The sequence below is a fragment of the Cibotium barometz genome, chromosome 36 (assembly GCF_041138505.1).
Source record: "Cibotium barometz isolate CiBa-2024 chromosome 36, ASM4113850v1, whole genome shotgun sequence".
Taxonomy (NCBI): Eukaryota; Viridiplantae; Streptophyta; class Polypodiopsida; order Cyatheales; family Cibotiaceae; genus Cibotium; species Cibotium barometz.
The window spans coordinates 14866242-14890575 of record NC_141081.1 but is presented as its reverse complement, the minus strand read 5'-3'; the positions used below and the strand labels follow the sequence as shown (position 1 = coordinate 14890575).

At 48.6% G+C, this 24334-nt stretch overlaps 1 protein-coding gene across 3 annotated transcripts in view; it reads right to left on the bottom strand.

Annotated features, from left to right (window-relative positions):
• Window positions 1–24334, bottom strand: part of LOC147617524 (2-oxoglutarate (2OG) and Fe(II)-dependent oxygenase superfamily protein) — a 166273-nt gene that overhangs the window by 122213 nt on the left and 19726 nt on the right. For all 3 annotated transcript variants that reach the window (XM_086775781.1, XM_086775782.1, XM_086775783.1), the window contains exon 2: window positions 14961–15076. In XM_086775781.1, the coding sequence (XP_086631907.1) occupies window positions 14961–15076 (116 nt within the window). The remainder of the gene's footprint in view (window positions 1–14960; window positions 15077–24334) is intronic.

Below are 24334 nucleotides of genomic sequence, written 5' to 3'. Positions count from 1 at the left end.
GTCATTTTGGCCTTTTGAAGACGTTAATATATCATTTCATTCATTTCATTTCAGAATCCATGTAACCTAACATATCGGTAGAACCCTAAAAAGCATACACCTTTTCCCTAAGTTGAAAACTTAGGCGTGGCGTAGAGAGGTACCTTCGACGAGTATGCATCAAATCAACCTTAGCACAAAAGCATAGAGAATACCTCAATCTTGGGAATCCATGAAAAGCAAAACGGAAAAGCTTACAGAGACCTCCTCCCGTGCATCGCATACCTTCCGCGTTTAGGCCGCTCTGATACCAAATGTTACAAAACAAATGGATCTCCTAAATGCAAAACATGAGTGATTAGTACAAACCAAGGCTATCACAACCTTTGGTTCAATTAAGGCTCTCCAAATTGGCTATTTTAGTATACATTATGCTCTCTTGCTCTTTTCCACAAATGAGCCATAATCCCAACCATATAGCCATGTGACCAGTTCACATTGCTATAAGATATGTCTGGCCGGCCTCTTAACACTAACCACATTGTGTCTACACAACATGGGACATAACACCATATACTCACAGCCCACCATCAGAGTTTCTTTCATCTGTCCCAGGATGGAGACCCTCGCTGACGACCTCGAGATAGCATTGGCCCGGATGCCCCTACTCCACAGGCCAGGCAGTGCACACTGACAGCATGTGTCACAAATGCCACCCCACCTAAAAGGTGTCTCCTAAGAGAAAACAATTCAGGTGCAGCGAGCTAGATAGAGGAGACCACTGGTCTGAGGAGATGCTACTCCACCCAACAGCTTCAGATCCGAGAGATCCTCCAAAGATACAGGAGTGCCCCTCCACAAGGTAGATGGGGAGAGCCTCTATACAGTCATAGAACTCGAGGACCCACTTGGATCCTCTCACATTGTATCATTGTAGCATTGTACCAATGGCACTTACAAGTTACAGGGCTATTGTTTCTTCTCTCAGCTCTAGATGGGTTTTTTTTCCAATGATTTTGTCACTTCATGGACACATGTAACACTTTTGGTCTCACAGACCCTTTGGTCTTTTGTAGACACTAATAGAACTTTCTTTCCTTCTTTCTTTCTCACATGCTTGTAGCCCCCTTACTACTTGAGACGGCAACTATGCCAACTTTCATTATGCCTATACTGCCTATGACTCCCTAGCACTTGGACTCCTCTTCCTCTCTCTCTCTGCCTCTTCGTCAAACACATTCTATCCCATACTCTCTGTTCCTTCCTTCTCAACTCATCTGTCATCTGCAGGCCATTGCCACCCTCTAAGCACCCCACCATCTCCTTCCCGAGCTCCATGTTGTTGCTTCTCCCCACCTTGTTTCCTTCACCTTCACCCTCAGCCTAGTTCTCTCTCTCCTCTGCCTTTCTAACATCCAGCAAATTTCAATTAATGCATTCTTTTCACATCAGAACTCCCATCAAAGCCAGTACCGTGAGTTCCAACTTCTACATTTTCACTATTGTGTGCACACTGCCGTGTGAATCCCACACACTTGCAATTTGAAGAGGGCACTTATTGAAGAGGGCAGGGCACAGAAGAGAAGGATATACTGCTGCTTTGTGGACTCCCGCAAAGCCTTCGATACCGTACCACGTGCCAGGCTTATGCACAGATTGCATGATATTGAGGTACCCGAGGATATGCAGTGGGGGATATATGCTTTGTATGAGTCTGTGACAGGCAGAGTCCGAGCTCCAGGCGGACTATCTGATAGGGTGACCAGCACGATAGGGGTGAAGCAGGGATGCCCGCTATCGCCCACCCTCTTTGGACTGTACATTGATGCGGTCTCTGATTATGCAGACAGATTGAGAGGCCCAGGGGCATGCCCTGGCAGGGCTGTTGATACCCATCTTGTTATATGCTAATGATATTGTTCTAATCTCAGACTCTCCGGAGGGATTACAGAGACACCTGGATGCATTACCGGCTTTCTGTGCGGATAGAGATCTGACAGTGAACCTTGGGAAAACCAAGGTTATGGTGTTTAACACCACACAGGCATGGGTGACGAGATCAGAGCCTCAGTTCACTTTCCGAAGGGAGCCGGTAGACTACGTCAGGTCATATGTCTACTTGGGAGTTACTTTCACAGGACCGCGTTTCTCCCTGAAGGAGGCAGCAGCAGCTAGATTAGCTCGAGGGCATGCAGCCTTGGGGGCACTTGAGAGGCAGTGTGCACACATACAGTTTCAGGAGCCACACACCAAATTGTGGCTATTTGATATGCTTGTCACACCTACCCTCCTGTACGGAGCTCCAATTTGGGGGCCCAATATACATCACAGATCTCAGAGAGAGGGACAGATGAGGGATGGAGGCAAATGGAGAGACCAGTGATTATGATGTTGCCCGCATGATTCGGAGCAAATCATCAGTACCACATGAGATTGTTCGGGCTGAGCTGGGTGCCCCACCAGTAGTAACTGAGGCCCTATTCCAGGCAGTTACCTTTTTACAGCGGCTATGGGAGCTCCCTCAGCAGAGGTACTCCTGATTGGCATTGACCTCATCCATACAGTTGGTACAGGATGGAGATACTCATTGTTGGTACGCTCAGATGAGATCATGGTTTGACCTACATGGTTTGCGGATAGAGGCACTACCACCCTTTCAGTACAGTCTAGATTGTCCATTTTTGGATCTCACCCGCTCAGAGCAAAACCGCGTGATCAGGATGGATATCATCAGAGTGGACACAGAGAGGACATGGACTAGCCCCCTTGAGCCCTTGGGCACGAAAATGGCTCATTACAAGAGCCATTTTCTACACCTCTCACCGGATGATTTTATCACCCGCCCGGCGTACATGGATGTAAACCTATCACATGGGATACATTGTGCCATTGGACAGATCCGGACCTCATCACACCAACTGCGGATTGAGACAGGCCGATATGTGCATCAGATCGTGGATGACCGCATTTGTCAGCTATGCTACCAGGAGGTAGAGACAGAGGAACACTATATTTGCTGATGTACAGTCTATTATGAGATCCGAGGGAGATATCACTGCCTCTTCCGAGAGGGTTTTGGGCCGTTACGCAGGGTCATGGAGTTTGAGGATCAGAGATGCCTGGGATTGTTTCTACTTGAGCTCAGGAGACACAAAGAGACCCTCTTGGCAGACAGGAGGCCCAGCCATGATGTACCTAGACAGAGAACCCTGACAGATTTCTTCGAGACCAGCACCAGCAACCCAGCCCACACACCTCCTGATACCTCCTCCATTGGGCCATCAAGGCACCGACCACGCTCCCAGGGAATCACCACTGATAGAGCAGTTATCTTATGTCGTGCTCGTCGGCCACGCCCACCAAGATCCCGACCACGGCATCCTCACCATCGCCAGATCAGAGCCATTATTGCTCGGCATCGGAGGCGCCTACCTTGCTTCTACAACCTCTCCATTCTAGACAGCCCCATGGCGGAGATACTTGATCTAAGGAGAGGGCAACACTTCAACTGATCAGCATACATGGATCTACCTGATATACATTTTTCAGTATTTTCTACTCAATATCATCTTGGAGTCTTACAGTTCTCTTCTTATAATTGTAGGACGATCAGTTTATTGTACTTTTTAGTCTCATTTAGTTGTTCTCTTTGATGAGACACCAACTTCAGATGTACTCTCAGTTTTGGTCTCATAGGCCACTATGGCCTCTTAGAGACGTTAATATATCATTTCATTTCTCTCCCATACTTGTAGCCCCCCTACTTATTAAGCCTGTGACTATACCAACTTTCAATTCCCCTAGACTGCCTATGACCCCCTAGCACTTAGCCTCCTCTTCCTCTCTTTCCGCATCGTCTTGCCTCTCACATATTATCCCATACTATTTGTTCCTTTTTCAATTGCTTCTCAACTCATTTGCAGGCAAACCAACAAGAAAAAACACATTTAAAAAAAAAACATCAAAAACATGAGTTCCAACTTTTATATTTTCACTGATAATAATGTGTGCACACTTGTGTGGATCCCACACAGTTGCAACTTGCCCCTTCTGTGGGCACATCACAGACAACCTACTGACCTACCTCATTAGCACACATAACATATATTCAAATGACCAGCAAACGTTAGCCTGTAGCCTGCATTGACAACAACACCGGCCACACAAGCAAACCCAAGAGCCAACACCTACTCAGCCAGCCCACAAACACATTGAGCCCACCTCATATAGAGCTCAAGTAGCCCCACAAGAGGACTGACTGGATTATGATTATTACAATATGCCGTAGCACCGTTATTTTTTTTTTTTTTAGTGAAGATGTATTTATATTAATAATATGAAAAGAGTACATATAAACTGTGGGTTAGTCTTCTCAAACAATCAAGAGAAGCACTACCCATAGAAACTGCTCAATCCAATATCCTCTTAGTGAGTAGTTTCATTGTATCTGACTCCCATCTGTTTACACTCACCAGACTAGCAATGTTAGCTTTCACTTTCTTAGGATCTACACTTTGCATGCCATCATTAACAAAGACCAAAGTGTTCCTCGTAGACCAAATCTCCCACAGGCATGTAAATCTTGCAAATCCAAAAAGGCTATTACTCTCCTCTGCTGGACCTGTTTTTTTTTACCTAGAACCCAATGGGACCATGTACATTGCAGCCCAAAAATGTCCCCCCCCCCCCCCATTTAGAGAGCTGTGTCCAAAAGGATCTTAATGCCGGGCAATCCCAAAAGGCATGCTTGAAATCCTCGATGGCTGCTTTGCATCTTGGGCATATCCCTGAGGCCATATTTCTGATCATCAGCTTACAGCCTAACAGAAGAGCCCCAACCATGATTCTCCACAAAAAAGTCTGAGCATGTGTTGGCAGTTTGGATCCCCAAATTCTTCTGCATCTGGACTCCCAGCATTTGTCCGGCCAAGCTACTTTCCATATTGTATTGAAATGTTTAAAATCTCTCTTCTCTTGCATTAACATCTGATAAAACTTGGCAATTGATTCCCGACCAAGGGGAAGTCCATCTGTCCACCCCCAATCTTTGATCCACCTTTCCGTGAGCTGAGAAGTATTGATAGTTAGCGTCTTGAGCTTACCAATAATTACATAAAGATGATTCTTATCAAATCTTGAGAGACCATACATGACAGATAGATGTTCATCATCTCTCCACCCCAGAACAGGACCATCCCAGAAATCCTCAAATCTGCTTATCCCTCTGTTGTTGAGTCTTTTGCTCACTTTGGGCTCAATGAGGGCTAACGGAGGGAAAAAAACTGGGGACCACCAAACATTATACATGCATAGTGAATTTCCCGCGATTCTGGGAGATCCTTGCCATTGAATGAGGGGAATGATCCTCTTCCATTTCTTAATCAGAAATTCAGCAAAGGGCATATTTTTAAAGACAAATGGAGCATGGGAAAAAATCTTATCAATCCAAGAGAGTCCCCTCCATTTGCCTTGCCAACTAACAGTCATATACAGAGAAAGCTCTTTAAGCATCCTAGTCCAATGTTGACTCTGCTATAGAAAGGAAGTCAACATTTTTGGCATTCTCGCGATTGCATGTGTTTCCATGTCTAGGATGCCAATTCCCCCATCCTTCTTGGGTTTACACACCTTCTACCATGCCAGGAAGGAACATGGTCTCTTGCCCTGCTTATTCTTCCATAGAAAAGCTTTAGCATAGCTTAGAGCTCTCTTCCAGAGGCAAGCTGTAAAATCTATACAAGGAGTAAAGAAGTGCAAGAATGCCAACAACACCATGTTTACTATTACTACCCTTGAATGAAAGGGAAGATATACGTTATCCCAAGCTCTAAATTTGGCTATGAATTTGTCCATAAGCCAGTTTGCTATGTCTTTACCTGAGACATCCACTCCCATGGGGCATCCCAAATGTCTAAAGATTTGGCCTTTGTTCACAACTTGGCATCCCCATTTGGTTACATCAAAGGATTCATCCTCGGTTAAACTGATTAACCTTGACTTGTGAATGTTACATTTGGAGCCAGATGCATCTGCAAAGACTTGTACAATTGCCAAAGCCTTTCTAACATTTTCATTGGATGCATCCAAGAAGAGAAGTGAGTCATCAGCAAAGCATTGAATCACCATCTGTTGTTCATCATTCACTTGTAGACCTTTTATTTGATTTTCAGCAGCTACCAACTCGAGCTAGAATCAAAGGATGAGAAATTATAGCAAATAACAATGGAGCAAGTGGGTAGCCCTGTCTGACCGATCTTTTAAGGTTGAATGAGCCAACCACAAAGCCATTGAGCATAAGACTTGACTTAGCACCAAAGCTGAGCACATAAATAATGTTTGAGATTAAGGGTCCAAAACCCAACTTGGCAAGCACTCTGCTAAGAAATGACCAATGGACTCTGTCATAGGCTTCAACAGGGGAATTATAAAAAACAGAACCGTTTCAGCCCCCCCTATCTATGTGAGGAATGCATTTGAAATCCTTGGTCAGGAGGAGTTTGATATGCAGGAAACGCCCTCAAAACTTCATAGCACGGAGGTCCTAAGAAATTCTGAAGAGGGAGATGAGAGAGTATTGGACCACAATAAAGTGCATGGGACTATCAGGATGCTCTTGGAATGTTAAAGGATTGAATGCTAGACATAAGCGGGATGCATTTTGGGATCACATAAATGAATGGTAAGAAAGCTAAGAGGAAGCAGAGATTCAAGAGAATCAAGATTTTTTACGGGGTTGGAGTATGGTTACAGTGGGGTGATGACAATAGTACATAACTCATGGAACCCCACAATGATGGCTGATTGTACAGAGCACACTCATCTAAAGAAAGAAAGGAGCTGTGGGAATGGATTTGTGGTCTTGACAATCAGAAAGCATGGATCATGGCTGGGGACTTTAACATGGTGGTCAGACAGAGGGATTGGTTAGGTTCCAACAATGTAGTTATGGGTTCGGAGAAAACCAAATGGGAAGAGCTTATTATGCAAAAGAGGCTGTAAGCATGGTTATTTTTTAAACATTACCTTGGAAGTAATATCTCAACCTTTTTTTTTTTTTTTCCGGGAAAAAGATCCTTCTATCAGTTAATGAGAAAACGCCATAAGGCTACAAAGCTCACCTCGCAAGGAGGGATAAAAACAACGTGAACTCCTGAGCTCCACCCCCGTGGCTGGCCGCTCTCTGGGGGGGGCTACCTAGTAGTACATATGGGAGGTGAGAAAAGCCAGACTGGAGGCCTGTAGTGCCAAGTGACATCCTCGCCCCTCGCGGTGAGGAAAGGGCCAGGCTGCCAAGTGCGGAGGAAAGCCTTGCGGCGCCCTCTCATGCGATCCGAGTCGCCCTGGAGTTTCCCCCAGTGTCCTCTCAAGGTGTGGATGATGTCCACCCAGAGGGCCTGTATGACCTCCGCCGGTGGAGTCGCCTGGCGGTCAATGGCCTCCCTGCATCGGGCTCTCCATATGTGCCAAGCCGTCATGCTGCTGATCATCTCCCATCTGTGCCCGACCCCCTCCTGAGGGGCTGCCGAAGAGAAGTCTGGCGTCGGAACCACCGCCATCGGCGATCGCCCTGTCAGAGACCTGGATGGTCGCACTGCCAGGGACGTCCTCATATCCAAGGGCCGGGCCGCTGTCCGTGGCCCAAGCCACCGCACCCCACGTCACCAGCATCTCACCTAGTGAGCCTGCAAAAACCATCCTGAGAGCGCGCTGCCAGACCTGCTGTGCCTGTGGGCAATCCCATAAGCAGTGCCGCTGCGACTCCTGTGCATGGCCGCACCGAGGGCAGGACGCTGGGTGTCTGCCAAAAGCTAGCCAAGCCCCCACAGCCAGTCCTCTATGCGCTGTGAGCCAGAGAAAAAGCGTCACCTTCCGGGGCCGGAAGCTGGCCCAAAGGCGCTGCCAGAAGTCCCTAAGAAAGGCAGGGGAGAGCCCCTGTCGCCGCCAATGCACGGCCGCCGCCGGGGTGCTCGCTATCCTGTGCCTCTGAATCCGCCGCCCCAGCCTCGCTGTGTACTGAAAAAAGGGGATGCCTGGGCTGGTAGGGGCCAAGTAGGGATCTCGCCAAAACCACTCACCTGGATCCCACTGAAGGCGAATAAGAGGCCTGCTGTCCCAAGCCCATAATCTCCAAGAACAGTCCTCCCCTATCGAGGCCGGTGAGGGGTCTACATGCCACTGTCTCTGATGAAAGCCGACCACCCGCACCCTCTGAAGAATACAACCCTGGAGCCCATCCAAATCTAGTCGTGTCCTCTGAAGCTGGCCACCCTCTCCCACCTCGAAAGTGAGTGGGGCGACTCTCTCCGCTGTGCCGCAGACCGCTAGAAGGATCTCATGCCGAGTAAAGACACCCATCCACTGTGGAGGTGGAGGGTCCTGTACTGGGGTCCGCCACTCCCGGGGGATGGCCGCCTCAATGTCCTGTCTCATCAACTCTCTGCCCCTCATCCCACTGAGTCTCCTCTCCTGAGCCTCTAGAGGCAGCTGCTGAAAACATATCCAGTCGTCTAGGGACTGGGCTGGGCCGGAGCTCAACGGGCCCCACGACACGTGAGACCGCGATCCAACCATATGGCCACTGGGAAGTCGAATCAAGGGGTTCCAGATCAATGGCTGCCTCAGGCGCTCCTCATCGGTGCCCGGAGGAGTCTGGAAGAGTGACGGCCTCAGATGCGACCAGGCCCTCAGAAGGCTAGCTGCAAAACGCTCCTCGAAGCCAAGGCCCACGCCTCTGGATCGCTGCTCTGTAAAGATCCACCTGATGCTGGGGGTCCAGGGGCCGCTAAGAGAAGGGGTGCGGCTGAGCATCCTGGAAACAAGAAACTCCTTCCACGGCTCAGCGCCTGGCAGGAGGCCACGAACTACCAGCTTGCCAAGCAATGCTCGGCTTTGGCAAATAGGATCAACAATGCCCAGGTCGCCTCTCTCCCTCGGCTGAGTGATCACCGCCCATGCCACCTTGGCCCTGGCGGGCCGCCCGTCGCCACCGGACCAAAGAAAGTTCCTGATGAGCCTCTGCACCTGGCCAATGCATGCCCGAGAGAAGGCCCAGCAAGAAGTGATGTACCACATAGTAGCAAGCAGAACCTGGTTGGCCACAACTACTCGGCCAGCCAGAGATAAACGAGCGGTACTCCAATACAGAAGCTTCTTCCGAATGCTCAGAAGAAGGGGGGCTATCTGCTGCTCCAGAGATATGTCAATGCCCACATAACATCCCAAATAACGCACTGTAGTGCCGGGGGGCAGCCACTGAAAACCGTCAACTGGCCTCCAAGTCGGGGGGGGCATAGAGCTGACCCACAGCCCACACGACTTGTGCCAGTTGATCAAAGCGCCCGAAGCTCTGCAAAACCTGTCCATGGCTAAGGCGAAGCGGCGGAGGTTCTCCTCACCTCCCTGAAGATAGACAACAGTGTCATCCGCAAACTCCGAGTCTAGGAGCTCCTCCGAGGTGCGGATGGGAAGCTGGAGGCCCCGCAAACCTGTATCCTGTGCCGTCAAAAAAGTGCTCATGGCCTCCGCCACAAAAAGAAAAAGAAAGGGCGCCAAGGGGCACCCCTGCCGCACCGAGCGCGAGAGCTAGAACCTCTCTCCGCGCACGCCCTGTATCAGCACCTGGCTATGAGCCGATGAGTAGAGTGCAGAGACCCCACGGATCCACTGAGGGGGGAAGCCCATCCTCTCCATAGTGCCTTCCAAGAAGGCCCAGTCCACCCGATCATATGCCTTCTCGAAGTCGAGGAGCACTGCCAGATCCTCCTGTCGAAATCTAGCCAGAGCCATAGCCTCCCAGAAAGAGAAAATGTTATCCAGAATGCTCCTATCCTGGATGAAGCCAGTCTGCGTGGAGTGGATGATGTCCGGAAGGTGAGGCTGAAGCCGCTTGCTGATCGCCTTAGCTAGGACCTTGTAGGCCGTGCCTAGCAAGGTGATCGGTCTCCACTGTCTAATCTCCAGTCTGTCTCCTCCCTCTTTGGGGATCAAGTGGATCAACCCCTCAGCCATGCTGTCCGGCATGACTCCTGACTCCATAATCTCCTGGAATGCCAATCTGAAGCCCCTGTGTAAGAGGCCCCAGTACCTCTGGAAGAAAGCCACCGAAAGACCGTCCTCTCCTGGGCATTTGCCCCGAGGTAATGCCTGAAGAGCCTCCTCCAGTTCCGTATCCGAGAAGGGGGAGAGAAGGGAGTGCTGTAAATGGGCCGGCACAACCGGTCTCCTGAAGCTCCAGACTGCCTCCCGAGCCTCTCTCACCCTGTCATCTGCTGGCTCAGCAGAGAGAAGGTCCCTGTAAAAATCTGTGGCTATAGCCCGAACCCTGGGGGGATCCACCACAACCTGGCCATCAGCCTGCCGGAGACGCCTGAGACCCTCTCGTCTGAAGCGAGGCCCTGTCGCCTCAAAGAAATCTCGAATCACTCTGTCTCCAGCCTGTGTCCAAAAGGAAGCCCGAGCATGGAATCGGAACTCCACCCTCCTCTCCTCGATGGATCTGATCTCCGTGCGAGCTGACTCCATCTGCTCTGAGATCCAAGGGCTCGTAGGATCCCTCTCCTGGAGTCTCTGGAGGGACGCTAGACTCCTCCGTAGGCTCCTCTCCTGCTCTCTGAAGGCCTCCAGCCGGTCCAAGGCAGCCTGTCTGAGCATCTGGCTGATCTCCTGCAAGCCACTGGCAAGATCGCTGGCTGCCGATCCTCTCCTGAACTGCAGCTCCTGCCAGACCTGCTCAACTCTGATCGCAATCTCGGGCTCCTCTATGAGACAATCTGGAATCCGGACGCTCTGGCCCTGCTCTCCTCTCGTGGGGTCCTCGATCTGGAGAAGCACTGGATAGTGGTCTGAAAACGAGGAGCCTGCAAGTGTGCCCACTGTGCCACCTCTATCACAGGCCCACTCATCAATGTAAAACCTGTCGATGCGGGATAGGTTAACTCCTGTGGCCCGTCTATCCGAGCGCGAGAAAGATAGACTCCCCTGCAACCTGCCAAACTCCGGGAGAGTCCACGGATCCTGGCCTCTCACCTGAAGCACTAGTTCCTCCCAGGCAGCGAGCTCCGGCCCATGAATGGTCTCATGGCTGCCCCCCATCCTGTCCTCTGCATCCTCCAGCATGTTGCAATCCCCTCCAAGGCACCAGTGGTCTGCCAGGGGGAGGGACTGCCTAATGGTGCTCCAGAACTCGGCTCTCCCGGTCGCCCCATTAGGGGCGTAGAAGTTGAGGAAGCCAATGCGGTCTTCCCCAACCCGAAGGATGATCCACTGCGCACGACCCTGGACCAGAATGCCAGAGTCCACAACCTCGGATAGAAGCTGCTCGCTGACTGAGATGCATACTCCACCTTGGTTCCCCTGGGAGCCATATGCCGGTGACCAAAAAGTGTGACTCCTGCCTGGCAAGATCTTCCCGCAGGTGCGGGTACGCCCGGCAGAAAGGTGGTGCTCCTGGATGAAAAGGATATCTATGGGTCCTCCAACGAGAGCCCTCTGGATCTCCTGGCGAAGTCTGCCCCGGCCAATGTAGCAGCGATGTCCACCGAGACCCTGGATGTTCCATGAGAGGATCCTCATGGATGAGCTATGGCAAGTGAAGCAGCCTCCACTGGCTCACCCCTCTCAGCCGGCCCGGATGATCTGCCCTCCACTCTGTGAGTCTTGGGCACCGGCTTGGAGGGAGAATAATCACTGTCTGTCCGGGTGCGGAGTCTCTCCAAAAAGAGGGTGACCTGTCTCTGTGTCCAGCCCCACTCCGCCTTCGCCCTGTCCAGGGCATAGGCGTGAGACCAATCCTCTGCATATATGTATCTAAAGGTAGGCTGCACCCTCGGGGCGGCATGGAGGAGAATCAGAAGCACCGCCTCAACTGAGGTGTGGACCGGATCCGCCCGCCAGTCTCCTATACCAAACAAGCTCATGCGGGCTGAGTGTAATCGGGTCTGCAATAGGTCCGTGAGCCCCAAGTCACTGAAGTGGTGAGAAAACTCCAGTATCTGATCACGCAAAACTTCCTCTACAGAGTTGCAATCCCATGCTGTGTCTGGGGCAACACTGAGAGGAAAGGAGAAAGCCACCATGCTGCTCACCACAGAGGGAGAACGAGAGGGATGGCACACCACGCAAACTCGCAAGGGCGCGACCAGTGTCTCGAACGGGCCAGCGTCCAGCTGGAGGCACCTGAAAAAACCGTAATCCACTGGTAGCCCCATCACTCGCGGGGGCCCCCCAGGGGAGGCTGGAGAGAACTCTGTGGCGGGCGAGGCGAGGATCGCCATCTCCACCGGCCCGGAATGGCGGTGGAACAGCCGCTGGACTGAGCTCTGGCCTACCCAGCTGCGCTGCCCCGGGGCAGTGGGTGGTCTGGCGAAGTATCCTGGAGAGGCCGAGGGAGGGATGGGGGCTCGTGGCGAGGAGGAGGGAGAGCGAGGAGAGGATGGAGAGGCATCTGCCAGAGGATAGGTGTCAGGGGGAGCCGCCAGGGGAGGCGGGAGGGGGGGGGGCTGGGGGGGGAGAAGGGAGGGTGGAAGGAGTGCTCTCCGGGTGAGGGGAAGGGGAGCCGGGGGTCGAAGAGTGCGGCCCAGGATCCTCAGGAATCTGCTCCAAGGAGGGGGGGGGGGGCCCGCGGGGGGAGGCGGGAGCGGGGTCTCCACGTGGGAGGCTCCACCAGCGGCCTCAACGGGCACTGAGTCTGAATCCTCGTCCATCGGGGTGGGACCTGCTGGCCGCCTATCCCTGACAAGAGCATAAGTGCGGATAGGTGCCTGTACGCCAGCCGGAGTCGCCTGTCCGCCAGCCTATGCTGCCTGCTGGCGTCTGCGACGACGGTCCCTGCGGGCCGGGCGTTTCCGCCGGCGAACCTCCTACCATCCGCCAGCCTCCTGGGACTGCGCGGCATCCTCCGCCGGGGCCTGCTCGTCAGATGATGGCGCCTGCTGTGACGAGCCAGGGATGTCCGGTCTCTGAAGTGGATGGCCACCCCTCGGGTCTCCTGCAGGGGGTCCGGAGGCGGCATAACGTGAAGGATGAGCCCCCTTGCGGGGACAGGCGCGTGCGAGATGGCCCATCTCCCGACATATGTAACACTGGCCGGGGAGGCCCGAATACTCCACGCGCTGTATCATATGTCCTCCAGAAAGACAAGGGAGAAGGATCGTCTTCGGGAGGGACTCCGGTGACAGAACCACAACCCGAATGGCCGGGAGTCCTGCTGCCCGAGCAATCACTGAAGCCGCTGTCTGAGGCGTCTCCACCACCTGCCCGAACGCCTTGCCAATGGATGACAAGAGGGGCAAGTACTCCCTACGGAGTCCAGGAAAACAGATAGTGACGGGGAAACCTGTCGCGCCTGCTAGCGGGTCAGAAGCGGGGTCGAAACCATGAGTCCATCGCGCCAGGAACGCCCGGGAAGAGCGGAGGGCAATGGGGCTCCGAGCCAGCACCATCTGAGCTGCCTGTGGGGACTCAAAATCCACCTGATAGTAGCCACGTCCCAAAAAATCCACGCCGACGATCTTGGCGGGCACGCCAACAAGGCTGCCTTGCAGAAGGTCGCGAAGCTCTCTCCGCATCGGACGGCTACCCACTATCTTGCAGACCAAGGAGGAGGCCTCAAGAGCGGAAACTGTGGAAACAAACAACTGAAGATCTTCAGCTGTGAACTCCAGACGGAGACCGGAATCGGCAGGGTTAGTCGGAGCGGCTTCCATGGAGTCCTCCAGAGGGAAAAAGCCAGAAACCGGGGTCACCAACGGGAGGGACACAGCCCTGCGAGGAAAAAAGAGAAGCGGAGGGCTACAGGATAGCGGGGGCGGGGCGGCGGGGGGGGGGGGGGGGGGGGGGGGGGGGAGCTGAGGCGGGGAGGAGTTAGCGGTGGGCGGAGGGGCGAGACGGAAGGGAGGAGAGAGAAGGCGGAGGGGGGAGAGGTGGCGGGGGAGAGAAGAGAGAGGGAGGCGAAGGTGGTTAGAGAGGCGGAGGAAAAAGGATGGGGGAAGGAAACAAACGGCGGGGGGAGAGGCGGGGAAGGCAGCGAGGAAGGTGGCGAAGGAAGAGAAGGCGGGGGGGAAGAAAGCGGAAAAGAGGAGGGAGGCGGGGGAGTGAAGGCGGGGGGGTTACGCGAGGCAGAAGGCGGTGGAGAGATGGCGTACAGGGGCGCGATGAAGAAGGCGGGGGAGAGGGCGGAGGAGACAGCGGAGGACTGGCGGGGGGGAGAGTGAGGCGCGATGGCGAGAAGCAGCGAGGGGGGGGAGGAGCGGAGCTCGCAGGCGAGTCAAATCAGTGAGCTTCCTCCACTCTAGTAATATCTCAACCTTCTACACCTCATCCGAATCATCAGTGGTAGAGGGGTGATTTGTAAATGCTGACTTCTAGAGATGGCTCTCTTTTCATATCCTAGTAAACCCCAACCTATAAGCCCACTTCAGGTTGTATGTGATCTACAAATAAATGGCTAGGATGGGCCTCAGCCTTTTGCTACACTCAATGCACAAATGGATACGCATTGAATAGGTGAAGTAGACCCTTTGCAAAGAAACAATGTTCTATGTTAGGTTCTCTAACAATATCCAAGTTCTTCAGTTAAGCACAGAAATGTGATTATGGCTTGCCTAGATCTATACAAGATGAGATACCACACAGTTGCAACAGCTTATATAAATAATAAAAGCCATCTCTTCGTCTTCTTCTCCGTTTGGCAACCCATTTAGCATTACATCTACTGGTAATTAATTCGCCCAATCCTCTCCAATCTTGAGATATTTGATTCAAGTATAACATTCTGATTTCGCTGACTGAACCATTTTCTAATTATTTGACTCTTTTTTCAAAGCTTGAATTGAGTATAAAGATAATAATACATTCATTGTACATTGCATCTTCAAGTTTTTAAAAAAAAGGAACAGTTACAGAAAGCTACCAAAGCTCATATCGCAACACCATTACACCACACCAATCACTGAAACATGATATCACACAAATGATCATCCTACCACATAGAAGAACCCTACGTCTCTGCATGCTGCGTCAAGAAGTCTCACCACCTCTGCAACATCTTCTAGTTCACCCAAATTCGGATCGTTGCTTTTCTCCACCAATGGGCCTATGTCTACAAAACCATACCAAACCATTCTTGATAAACCGGCTCTTAAGCACAAGAAAATAGACTAAGCAAGACATATTAAGATCTCTTTGCATGTGAACCAGCCTTCATATACAAGCACAGTACCAAGATTTAAGGAGCTAAACACCAAAGACACAAATAAGGCTTTTGAAGGCCAATGCCCAACCCACCATTTATGTAACCGTTGCTCTTTAAAAGTTACATTGGCCTACCTTGCAAATAGGCAAGACTTGTGCTTTTTTTTATGGGAGTTTGAAATAAAACATGGAAAAAGAATAAATCATCTTTATATAGGGGAGTAGTTTTAATATTTTCAGAGGTGTATATTAATAACAATTTCAGAGGCATATATTATAAAAAAATTAATCATGAACATAATCATGTATCTCTAGTCATGCTCAATTCCAAATCTCACTAAAGAAATGAAAGAAATGTGTTTAGTAGACAATGGAATTTCTATGCAACCATAGAGCATGGCATGCCAAACTACTCATGATCATCCAAAATTCCCAACTCCTTTCCCCAAAATGCATTTCATCACGTGCATTGGCCTCACAAACCATAGGCTGATGGCAGAGGTGTGCATGGGGATGCTATAGTCACTACTGTGGAAGTGGATGCCTTGGCAGACTTTTCAGCCTGAAACTTAGTGCAATCTTTCTTCCCATGTCCCACAATGTGGCAAAAAAAAACAGTTGTTCTTTGTCATGTACCGTGTCTGTTCATCTGGCCGGAGGTAACCTCCCGTGATGCCCTCATTAGCTTTTTCCGCAGGAGTCTTTTTGGGGGTAGAATCCTTCTTATTGCCCGATTGACCCTGAAAATTTTTCTTTTGGTCTTTGCTGCTCTGAGCCCCCCTTACCCTAGGTAGATGACTACTAGATAGATGACTGCTTCTAGGGCTTAGGATTATTGTCCTGCTTGGGCTTACCTCCATTCAGCATCAATTCCTGATCCTGAGCGAGGGTCAGTGCCCGTGCATAAGTCTGAGCCTCCAAGAACGGAGATGAGATAATGCAAAAAACGCTGCTATAAACAGCCAGCAGCACGTGTACCAAGAAGAAGAGAGGGAAGAGGAAAACACAGCACCTTCAGCACCTCCTCTGGCTGCGCCAGATCTGCAGAAAACACATCCATAGGTGTCTCCCCTGCTTGCTACCCCAGATCTGCAGAAAACGCAGCCAGGGTGTCTGCCCTACTCGCTGCCCCATATCTGCAGAAAACACAGCCATAGGTGTCTCCCCTGCTTGCTACCCCAAATCTGCAGAAAACACAGCCAGGGTGTCTCCCTTGCTTGCTGCCCCATATCTGCAGAAAACACATCCATAGGTGTCTCCCCTGCTTGCTACCCTAGATCTGCAGAAAATGCAGCCATGGTGTCTCCCCTGCTTGCTGCCCCATATCTGCAGAATATACAGCCATGAGAGTACCTATGCTGGAGAAAAACGCTCCATCCTCCTCTGCAACGAGCAGCATCAAAAAAACGCAGAAATCCTTCTCTCTAAAAAACGCCAGAACACCTTCTGTAGAAGAGCCTCAACCCGGTGCTCTGATACCATGTCAAAAGTGCGCAGCGGAAAGCGTGAGACAAAGGCACAGAGAGAAAGAAAACAAATCTGCATAATGATGAAGAAGCAATGATACAATCAGCCCTGTGCAAGGGGTGGTCCCCGTATGTGTGGGCATGATGAACTACTCCTCTGAGGGAGGACCCGGGCCTAGAACCCCCTGTCAAGGTGAGTACAAATGAGAAGGAGGCAAGCCTTATATAGCCCCAAGATAAGCTGGCCGACTTGCTCCAGAAAAGACTCACGACTGGACAAAAAATAAACATGTGATAATGGGTGGCCAACCCTACAACCAAGAGCCTAAACATGAGGAAAAAATAAGGTGCTGCTCGGGATAAATCTGGGCACCCCTGATACACAACTTGGGCACACTACCAGGAGATGAATAATGTTGTTAACAGTATCGTCTCTATCCAGTATACAGCTTTTGTATACTATTTGCTACCTTCTGAAGACACAGGTATCAGCGCCCGTCACCAAGAGTTCCACCACCATCAATTTCTTTCGAACCCTGAGAAGAAGGGGACTACTATTTGGGAACATCAAACAAAGAATTTCGGTACTAGCCCGCTGTAAGTCTCTTGTCGGTCATCCTCATGGTGAGCTCGGCATCAGTTATCTTGTGCCTCGACATCAACTCGGCCTGATCTCGACATCGACACTTTTGTTTGATATTGTATTCATTTGTGTATTAGTCCTGGCTTGGAAAAGCCCGTGGATTGTTCCTGAAATAAATTCCTGAAGAGGGGGCGGGGCCCGTTCCCCGCTCAGCGTGGCATATTGGGTGAAACCCCCTATTCCCATCTCTCTTCCCCTTCTCTCTCTCTATCTGTATCTCTCGTACACGTGGTTGCATCTGTCCCTGCACGCTCCGTTGGGCTTACAGTGGTATCAAAGCAAGGATTTCTCTTGAAGAAATCTTTTCTAGGGTGATAGAACCATGTCGAGAGTTGAGGGAGACCAAGGGCCTCAAGAAGGGAGCAACTATAAAGCCAACCCAAAGCATCAAAGAGGGATCCAAGGCCACCAATCTGTCTCTCATGAGACCGTAGTTCCTAGCTTGAAGAGCCAAGAAGGAACATGACTACAAAAGAGCTCAGATGTTCGAAGACTTTATCAAAGACCAGACCACCGAAGCTAAAGGTGTAGAAGCCGCCAAAGTATACTTATGAGGTAAAGGAGTTACCATTGGAGAAGAACCCAAAGTCACCCGATCCATCACTCATGGAGGACGGAGGGAAGCTACCCCTAGACCCGCTCCATCAGATACAGCCTCTTCAGGCCTAGCAAAAGAGGAGGAGGCAAAGGAGCCTTCAACCGGCAAAGCGGACTTTAAGCTGGGAGAGAAAAGTGTAAAGTTTGATACCTTTTATGGAAAGTGAGACACCCAGAAAGCTCTATCCTTCATCAAGCAGTTTGACGCCGCGTTTGGAGGAGAAGACTTCTACGAAAAGTCCAAACTCTGCACGGTCCGTATGCACTTAAAAGATGCCACCTTGAATTGGTGGCTAAAAGTAGTCCAAGATGGGACCGAGCCTACCTCATGGGCTGATTTCAAAACCATGTTCAACAAGAAGTTCCTTCTTGCAACCTTTGAGGCAGATTTACAAAAGGAATGGGATGAGGTAAAGTAAAAGACGAGAGAAAGTGTGGCAACATATCTTAATAACTTTTCAGCCGTCTCATTGAAGTTTACCTCATATACTCCTATCCCACCATTGATGGAAATGTGAAAGTTTGTCAATGGATTGCAACCAAAGCTTTTGCAAGCAGTCTATATAATGGGACCTAAAATCTTGGAAGAAGCCCAAGACAAAGCCTTGCAAGCCAAAGCTCTATATATACTTTGGATGGTGGGCAAATCAAAGAATGAGAATCGAGACTCGTCCCAAAAGAAGAAGTTCAAAGGGGGATCTCAATCAAGGAACGAGCCTCAAGAAAAGAAGAACAAAAATGAGGATAAACCCCCATTGTACCAAAAGAAGCTATCCCGCAAGCAACTCGAGAAGCATGTCAAAGAAGGTAAATGCTGTGGAAAGAAAGGTCACATGGTTGTAAAGTGTCCTTATAAACCAAATTAAGAAGCCAAATCGCCCCAAAGTAATGCATTACCTAAACTCTTCAAAGCTTGGGGCAAAGTCGCAAACCAACCAGTACTTATCCACTTCGATAGTGGTGCTACCCACCAATACATCCATCCACGAGTGGTTGAAGCCATGAACCTCCCTCCGGATAGGTTCGGAACTCCTATTACAACAGGTGCCGCTTTTGAAGGAATGTCAGCCGAGGTGACTCCTATTTTGGGAAAGCTTCGCTTACAGATTGGAGACTATGTGGATCATGAGAACTTTGTTGTTAGCAAAGCTGGACATTGTGATGTGATTTTGGGTATGCCCTGGCACAAGAAGATAGACCCGGCCATGGATTGGGCTTGAAATAAGATTAGGTTTCCTTTTAAAGGCAAGAATGTAACTTTTGATACAGGAGTTAAGGGGAATTCCATTCCACTCATTAGTCATGTACAAGTTCCTAAAGCAATAAAGCAATCTATTTCCTTGTACTTGATATATGTAAGAGATCCAAAGTAATCTGAGGGTGATGAGTCACTCTCAACTCTTGATCATGGAAGGAAGGATTTCCTAAAGAAGTGTGAGGATTGTTTTGCAGATACTCTTCCAGGAGAGCTACCTCCAAAGAGACCAAAAGATCATAAGATTGACATCATGCCAAGAAGCTCACCTCCTAATAGACCTTATCGAGTGAGTCAGGCTCAACAAGAGAAGATTATGAAGCAAGTGACCGAGCTTTTGGAAAAGGGTTTGTTTCGACCTAGCTCATCACCTTTTTGCTCCCCAGTCTTATTGGTTCAGAAAAAGGATGGTTCTTGGCGTATGTGTATTGATTACAGGACTCTTAATAAGATCACTGTAAAGAATAGGTTTCCTATTCCTAGGATTCATGATATCTTGGATAGATTGGATGGAGCCAGTATTTTCAGCAGGATTGACTTGCAGAGTGGATACCATCAAGTCAGGATTGTTCCAGAGGACATTCACAAGACCGCATTCAGGACTCCGCATTCAAGACTACCTTTGGACTCTATGAGTATTTGGTGATGCCTTTTGGTCTTACCAATGCCCCAGCTACCTTCAACCGAATGATGGAAAGAATATTCTGAGCACATAGAAAGTTTACAGCTAGACCGCATTCAGGACTACCTTTCGACTCTATGAGTGTTTGGTGATGCCTTTTGGTCTTACCAATGCCCTGGCTACCTTCAACCGAATGATGGAAAGAATATTCCGAGCACATAGAATGTTTGCAGCTACTTTCTTTGATGACATTATTGTGCATTCAATGAACGAAGAAGAGCATCAAAAGCACCTGGATACGGTATTTCAGGAATTGCGGAAGACAAGTTGTATGTGAATGGCAAGAAGAGTGAGTTCTTTTTGTCAGAGATTTAGTACTTGGGCCATATAGTGTCCAAGGAAGGGGTCAGGATGGAGCCAGAAAAGGTCAAGGCTATTGTGGAATGGCCAGAGTTGACTAGTGTGCATGCAGTTCGAAGTTTCCTTGGCTTATGCTCTTATTACATGAAGTTCATCAAGTGGTTTGTTGTGGTAGCAAGTCCACTAAATGATTTGACAAAGAAAGCCGTGGGATTTCGGTGGGCCAAACCTAAAAAAGAATCCTTTGAAGCACTAAAGTTTTCTGCTAGCAAAGGACCGGTATTGATTATTCCAGATTTGTCGAAGCCATTCATGGTAGAGTGTGATGCTTCAGGAGATTGCATTGGAGCAGTCTTGAACCAAGAGAGCCATGCCGTGGCCTATGAGAGTCGACAACTTCAAGGAGCCGAAAAGACCACACCCACAAACGAAAAAGAATTGATGCCTATAATTCATGCCTTGAAGATTTGGAAGCACTATCTTATGGGTGTTGAGTTTGTTATAAAGACAAATCATCAAAGTCTTAGGTATTTTAGGTCTCAACCTAAGATATCAAAAAAGCATATAAGATGGGCTAGCTATTTGGCCCAATTTCATTTTCAGATTATGCATACTCGTGGGAAAGACAACAAGGTAGCAAATGCCCTATCTCGAAGACCCATGACCCATGCAATTTCTATGGGATATCATTTGGACTTCACTATGAAAGATCTTTATGCTACAGATGAAGATTTCAAGGACATTTGGGACAGGTTGCAGAATGGAGACTTGGGGACTTCTTATGTCATCAAGTAAGGGTTTCTTATGATGCAAACCCGTTTATGTGTGACCAAGAAATTGAGACCAAAAGTAATGGAAGAATGCCATGTCCCACCTTATATGGGACATAGAGGTATCATAACAACTCAGGCCTTGGAAAGTTATTTCTTTTGGCCTAGCATGAGAAAGGAAATAAAGAAACATGTTCAAGAATGTTTGGTTTGTCAGAAGGTCAAGTTTGATTGACAAAAACCCGCAAGATTGTTACAACCTTTGCCAATTCCCAACATTCCATGGGAAAGTATAACTATGGACTTCATCTTTGGATTGCCAAAGTCAAGATTCGGGAATGATGGAATATGGACTATTATTGACAGGTTCAGTAAGCAAGCCCACTTCATTCCAGTGAAGAAGACCATCCACGCTAATCATATGGCAAGATTGTTTATTCAGTAGATTTTCAAGCATCATGGATTACCCAAATCCATTGTAGCAGATAGAGATCCTCGGACTACTAGTTTCTTTTGGAGAGCACTTTTTGACAACATGGGAACAAAGCTGAATTTTTCTTCGGCTTATCATCCTCTAACAGATGAGCGAAGTGAGATTGCCAACCTCACTATTTTGGATATGCTAAAGTGTTATGCTCTCGAAGCAAAGGATCAATGGGAGAAGTACTTGCCATTGGTTGAGTTTGCCAACTGTAACATGGAAATCTTATCAATCATGAAAACTGGAAAAATACACATAAGCATGCCAGATAAAAGAAGATGACAACTCTGCACAGTACACCACACTAGGGGCCAGAAGATGGGCTGACCACCCCTCCCCCCACTTTTTTATGGTTAGATTACCAAAAAGGATCCTGCTTCCAAATACAACTTCACGGGTGCCCAGGGATTCTCCACTGGCTAGCACCTATCTCTTCCAGTACAGTATGAAAGCAAAACAAAAACATATGCAGAATTCGTTGACGATCCTCAGCACAAGAGGGCACTTCCGGCAGCTGTGTAAGAAAGTGTCGTAAACTCCAATGATCTGTTTTAACCATAAATTCAGCCCCCAAAAGATAATGCTTCCATGTTTGAAGGGCATGAATAACGGCCAACAACTGTTTCTCATAAACCTGCAAATACAATTCTGCATGTTGTAGGCGGCAGCTTTCAAAAGCCACTGCATGTCCCTCTTGATTCAAAACAACCCCCAAACAATCTCCACATGCATCACACTCGACCACAAAAGGTCTATGCAAGTCTCGAATAATAAGAACAGGCCCTGAGATGATGGCATCCTTCACCTTTGGAAAGTTGTCTTTTCCGAATCAGACCAACGGAATGCAACTTTCTTCTTCGTCAAATCATGCAACGGAGAAGCCAAGAAAGTAAAGTGTCAAATAAATCGACGATAATAAGAGCATAAACCAATGAAGCTCCTAACTTGATGAACATTCTAAAGTTCTAGCCAGTCCTAAATAGCTTGAATCTTTGAGAGATCCATGCATACACCATCCTTTGAAACAATATGCCCCAAATAATGAATCTCTGACAAGAAGAATTCACTCTTCTTTCCATTGACGAAAAGCTTGTGTTTCCTAAGCTCTTCAAAAACAACGGTGAGATGTTCTTTATGCTCAGTCTCACTCCTCGAAAAGATAATAGTATCATCAAAGAATGTTCCTGTGAAGTTGCGGTGAGGTCTGAAAATTATGTCCATCATTCTTTGATAGTGGCGGGAGCATTTGTAAGACCAAATGGCACCACCAAATACTCATACAGCCCAAATGATGTTCTAAAAGCCGTTTTGTGCACATCTTGAGGTACTACTCTAATCTGATGGTAGCCACTCTTAAGATCAATGTGACTGAAACAAGCAGCTCCCTCAAGTTTATCAAGAATTATCATCAATTCGAGGAATCGAAAACCTGTTCTTGATGGTAATCTAGTTAAGGACCCTGTAATCAACACACATTTTGTATGTCCCATCCTTTTTCTGCACAAGTAAAACTAGAGAACAATAAGGCGAAGAATTTGGCCTTATTTAATCCCTTCTCAAGCAAATCTTTCACTTGAGTCATGGTTTCCTCCTGTTGGACAGCACTCACCCTATAAGGAGGTCAGTTTTAGGAGGAGAGCTACCAAGGATTACTTTAATACAATGATCCTCTGGCCTCTCTGGGGATAATTGTCCTAGTAGGGAGTCCGCAAAACAATTAGCATATTCACGTAAGAAATCAATCTTATCTTGATCTACAGGATTTACAACATCATGCTCAACATTATCACATACAAAGACTAAGTAAGAACAAGCTGATTTCTTTATTGCCTTGGAAATAGAAATGTGGCTTACAACGGGTACGGTACTCCCAGTAGTACCCGCATCAATGCAAACTTCTCTACCCCTATGAGTAAACATAACTTTCTTTTCTTTGTGCAAAATCTTGGGATCCAAACGATAATGCTAAGGCATCCCAAGTATCACATCACATCCCGTAAGTGGTGCTACGAGGAAGTCTTCATGATCCAAATATCCTTGTATCTGTATGCGAAGCTTCCCGATGATGGGAGTGACCTTGACTTCCTTGCCCTCAAAAGCAACATCTGCATGAAAGTCCATACCCAATTCCTCGGGTTTTAGTCCAAGGGCAGTAACCATCTGTATGGATATAAAGTTATCTGTTGAGGCATTATCAAAAAGAAACAAAGCTGTTTGATCCTTTAACTTGCCCCAAGCTTTGCATAAAATTCTGCTCTTTGGTTCATGTGCAGTGTTACCCTGAACATCGGGTATAACATTCACACTCGGCTTGGCATCCTGCACGTTATTCTTTTTGGGATTCTGGGGGCATTGAGATTTCATGTGAAGCACTTCCCCTCTCTCATGGAATCAAAAATATGATGTCTGGATAGCTTAGGGTTATCCTTTTTACCCCCCGGCTTGTTTTCCAAGCCCCCTTGTACATCCTTGGACTCATTGGGCATAAACTTAGGTGGATGTCCACCCTTTTTCTGCTCATTTCCAGCTCTGAATTTTCCCTTGTATGAGCTGAATTCTTGTCTTTTTGATGCTCCCTTACCATGTAACTCAGAAATAGTAGCTAAGTATATGAGCTCTTGTAGATTGTTGTGGGGATACACTGCAAGGCTCTTCTAAATGATTCTTTGTAGCCCTGACTCAAACTTTGTTTTCTTTTTGTCCTCACTAATCGTCATGAAAGGTGTGAAATAGATTCGCCTTCATCCTGTTAGCCAATCCCATTCCTTCCGTACATCCTTCTCAAAGTGAGGAGGAAGGAACTAATCATAGAATTGCTCTTTGAAAGCACTCCATGTACGAGCAGCTGTCTTGTCCAAAAGCTTTGCCATCCACCAATCACTGGCAGTCTCTTTAAGATGCATACCCACATGCTCGAGCAAAGATTTCTCGGTGAAGTCCTCAGTGCAAAAGGCTATTTCAAATTGCCTTAT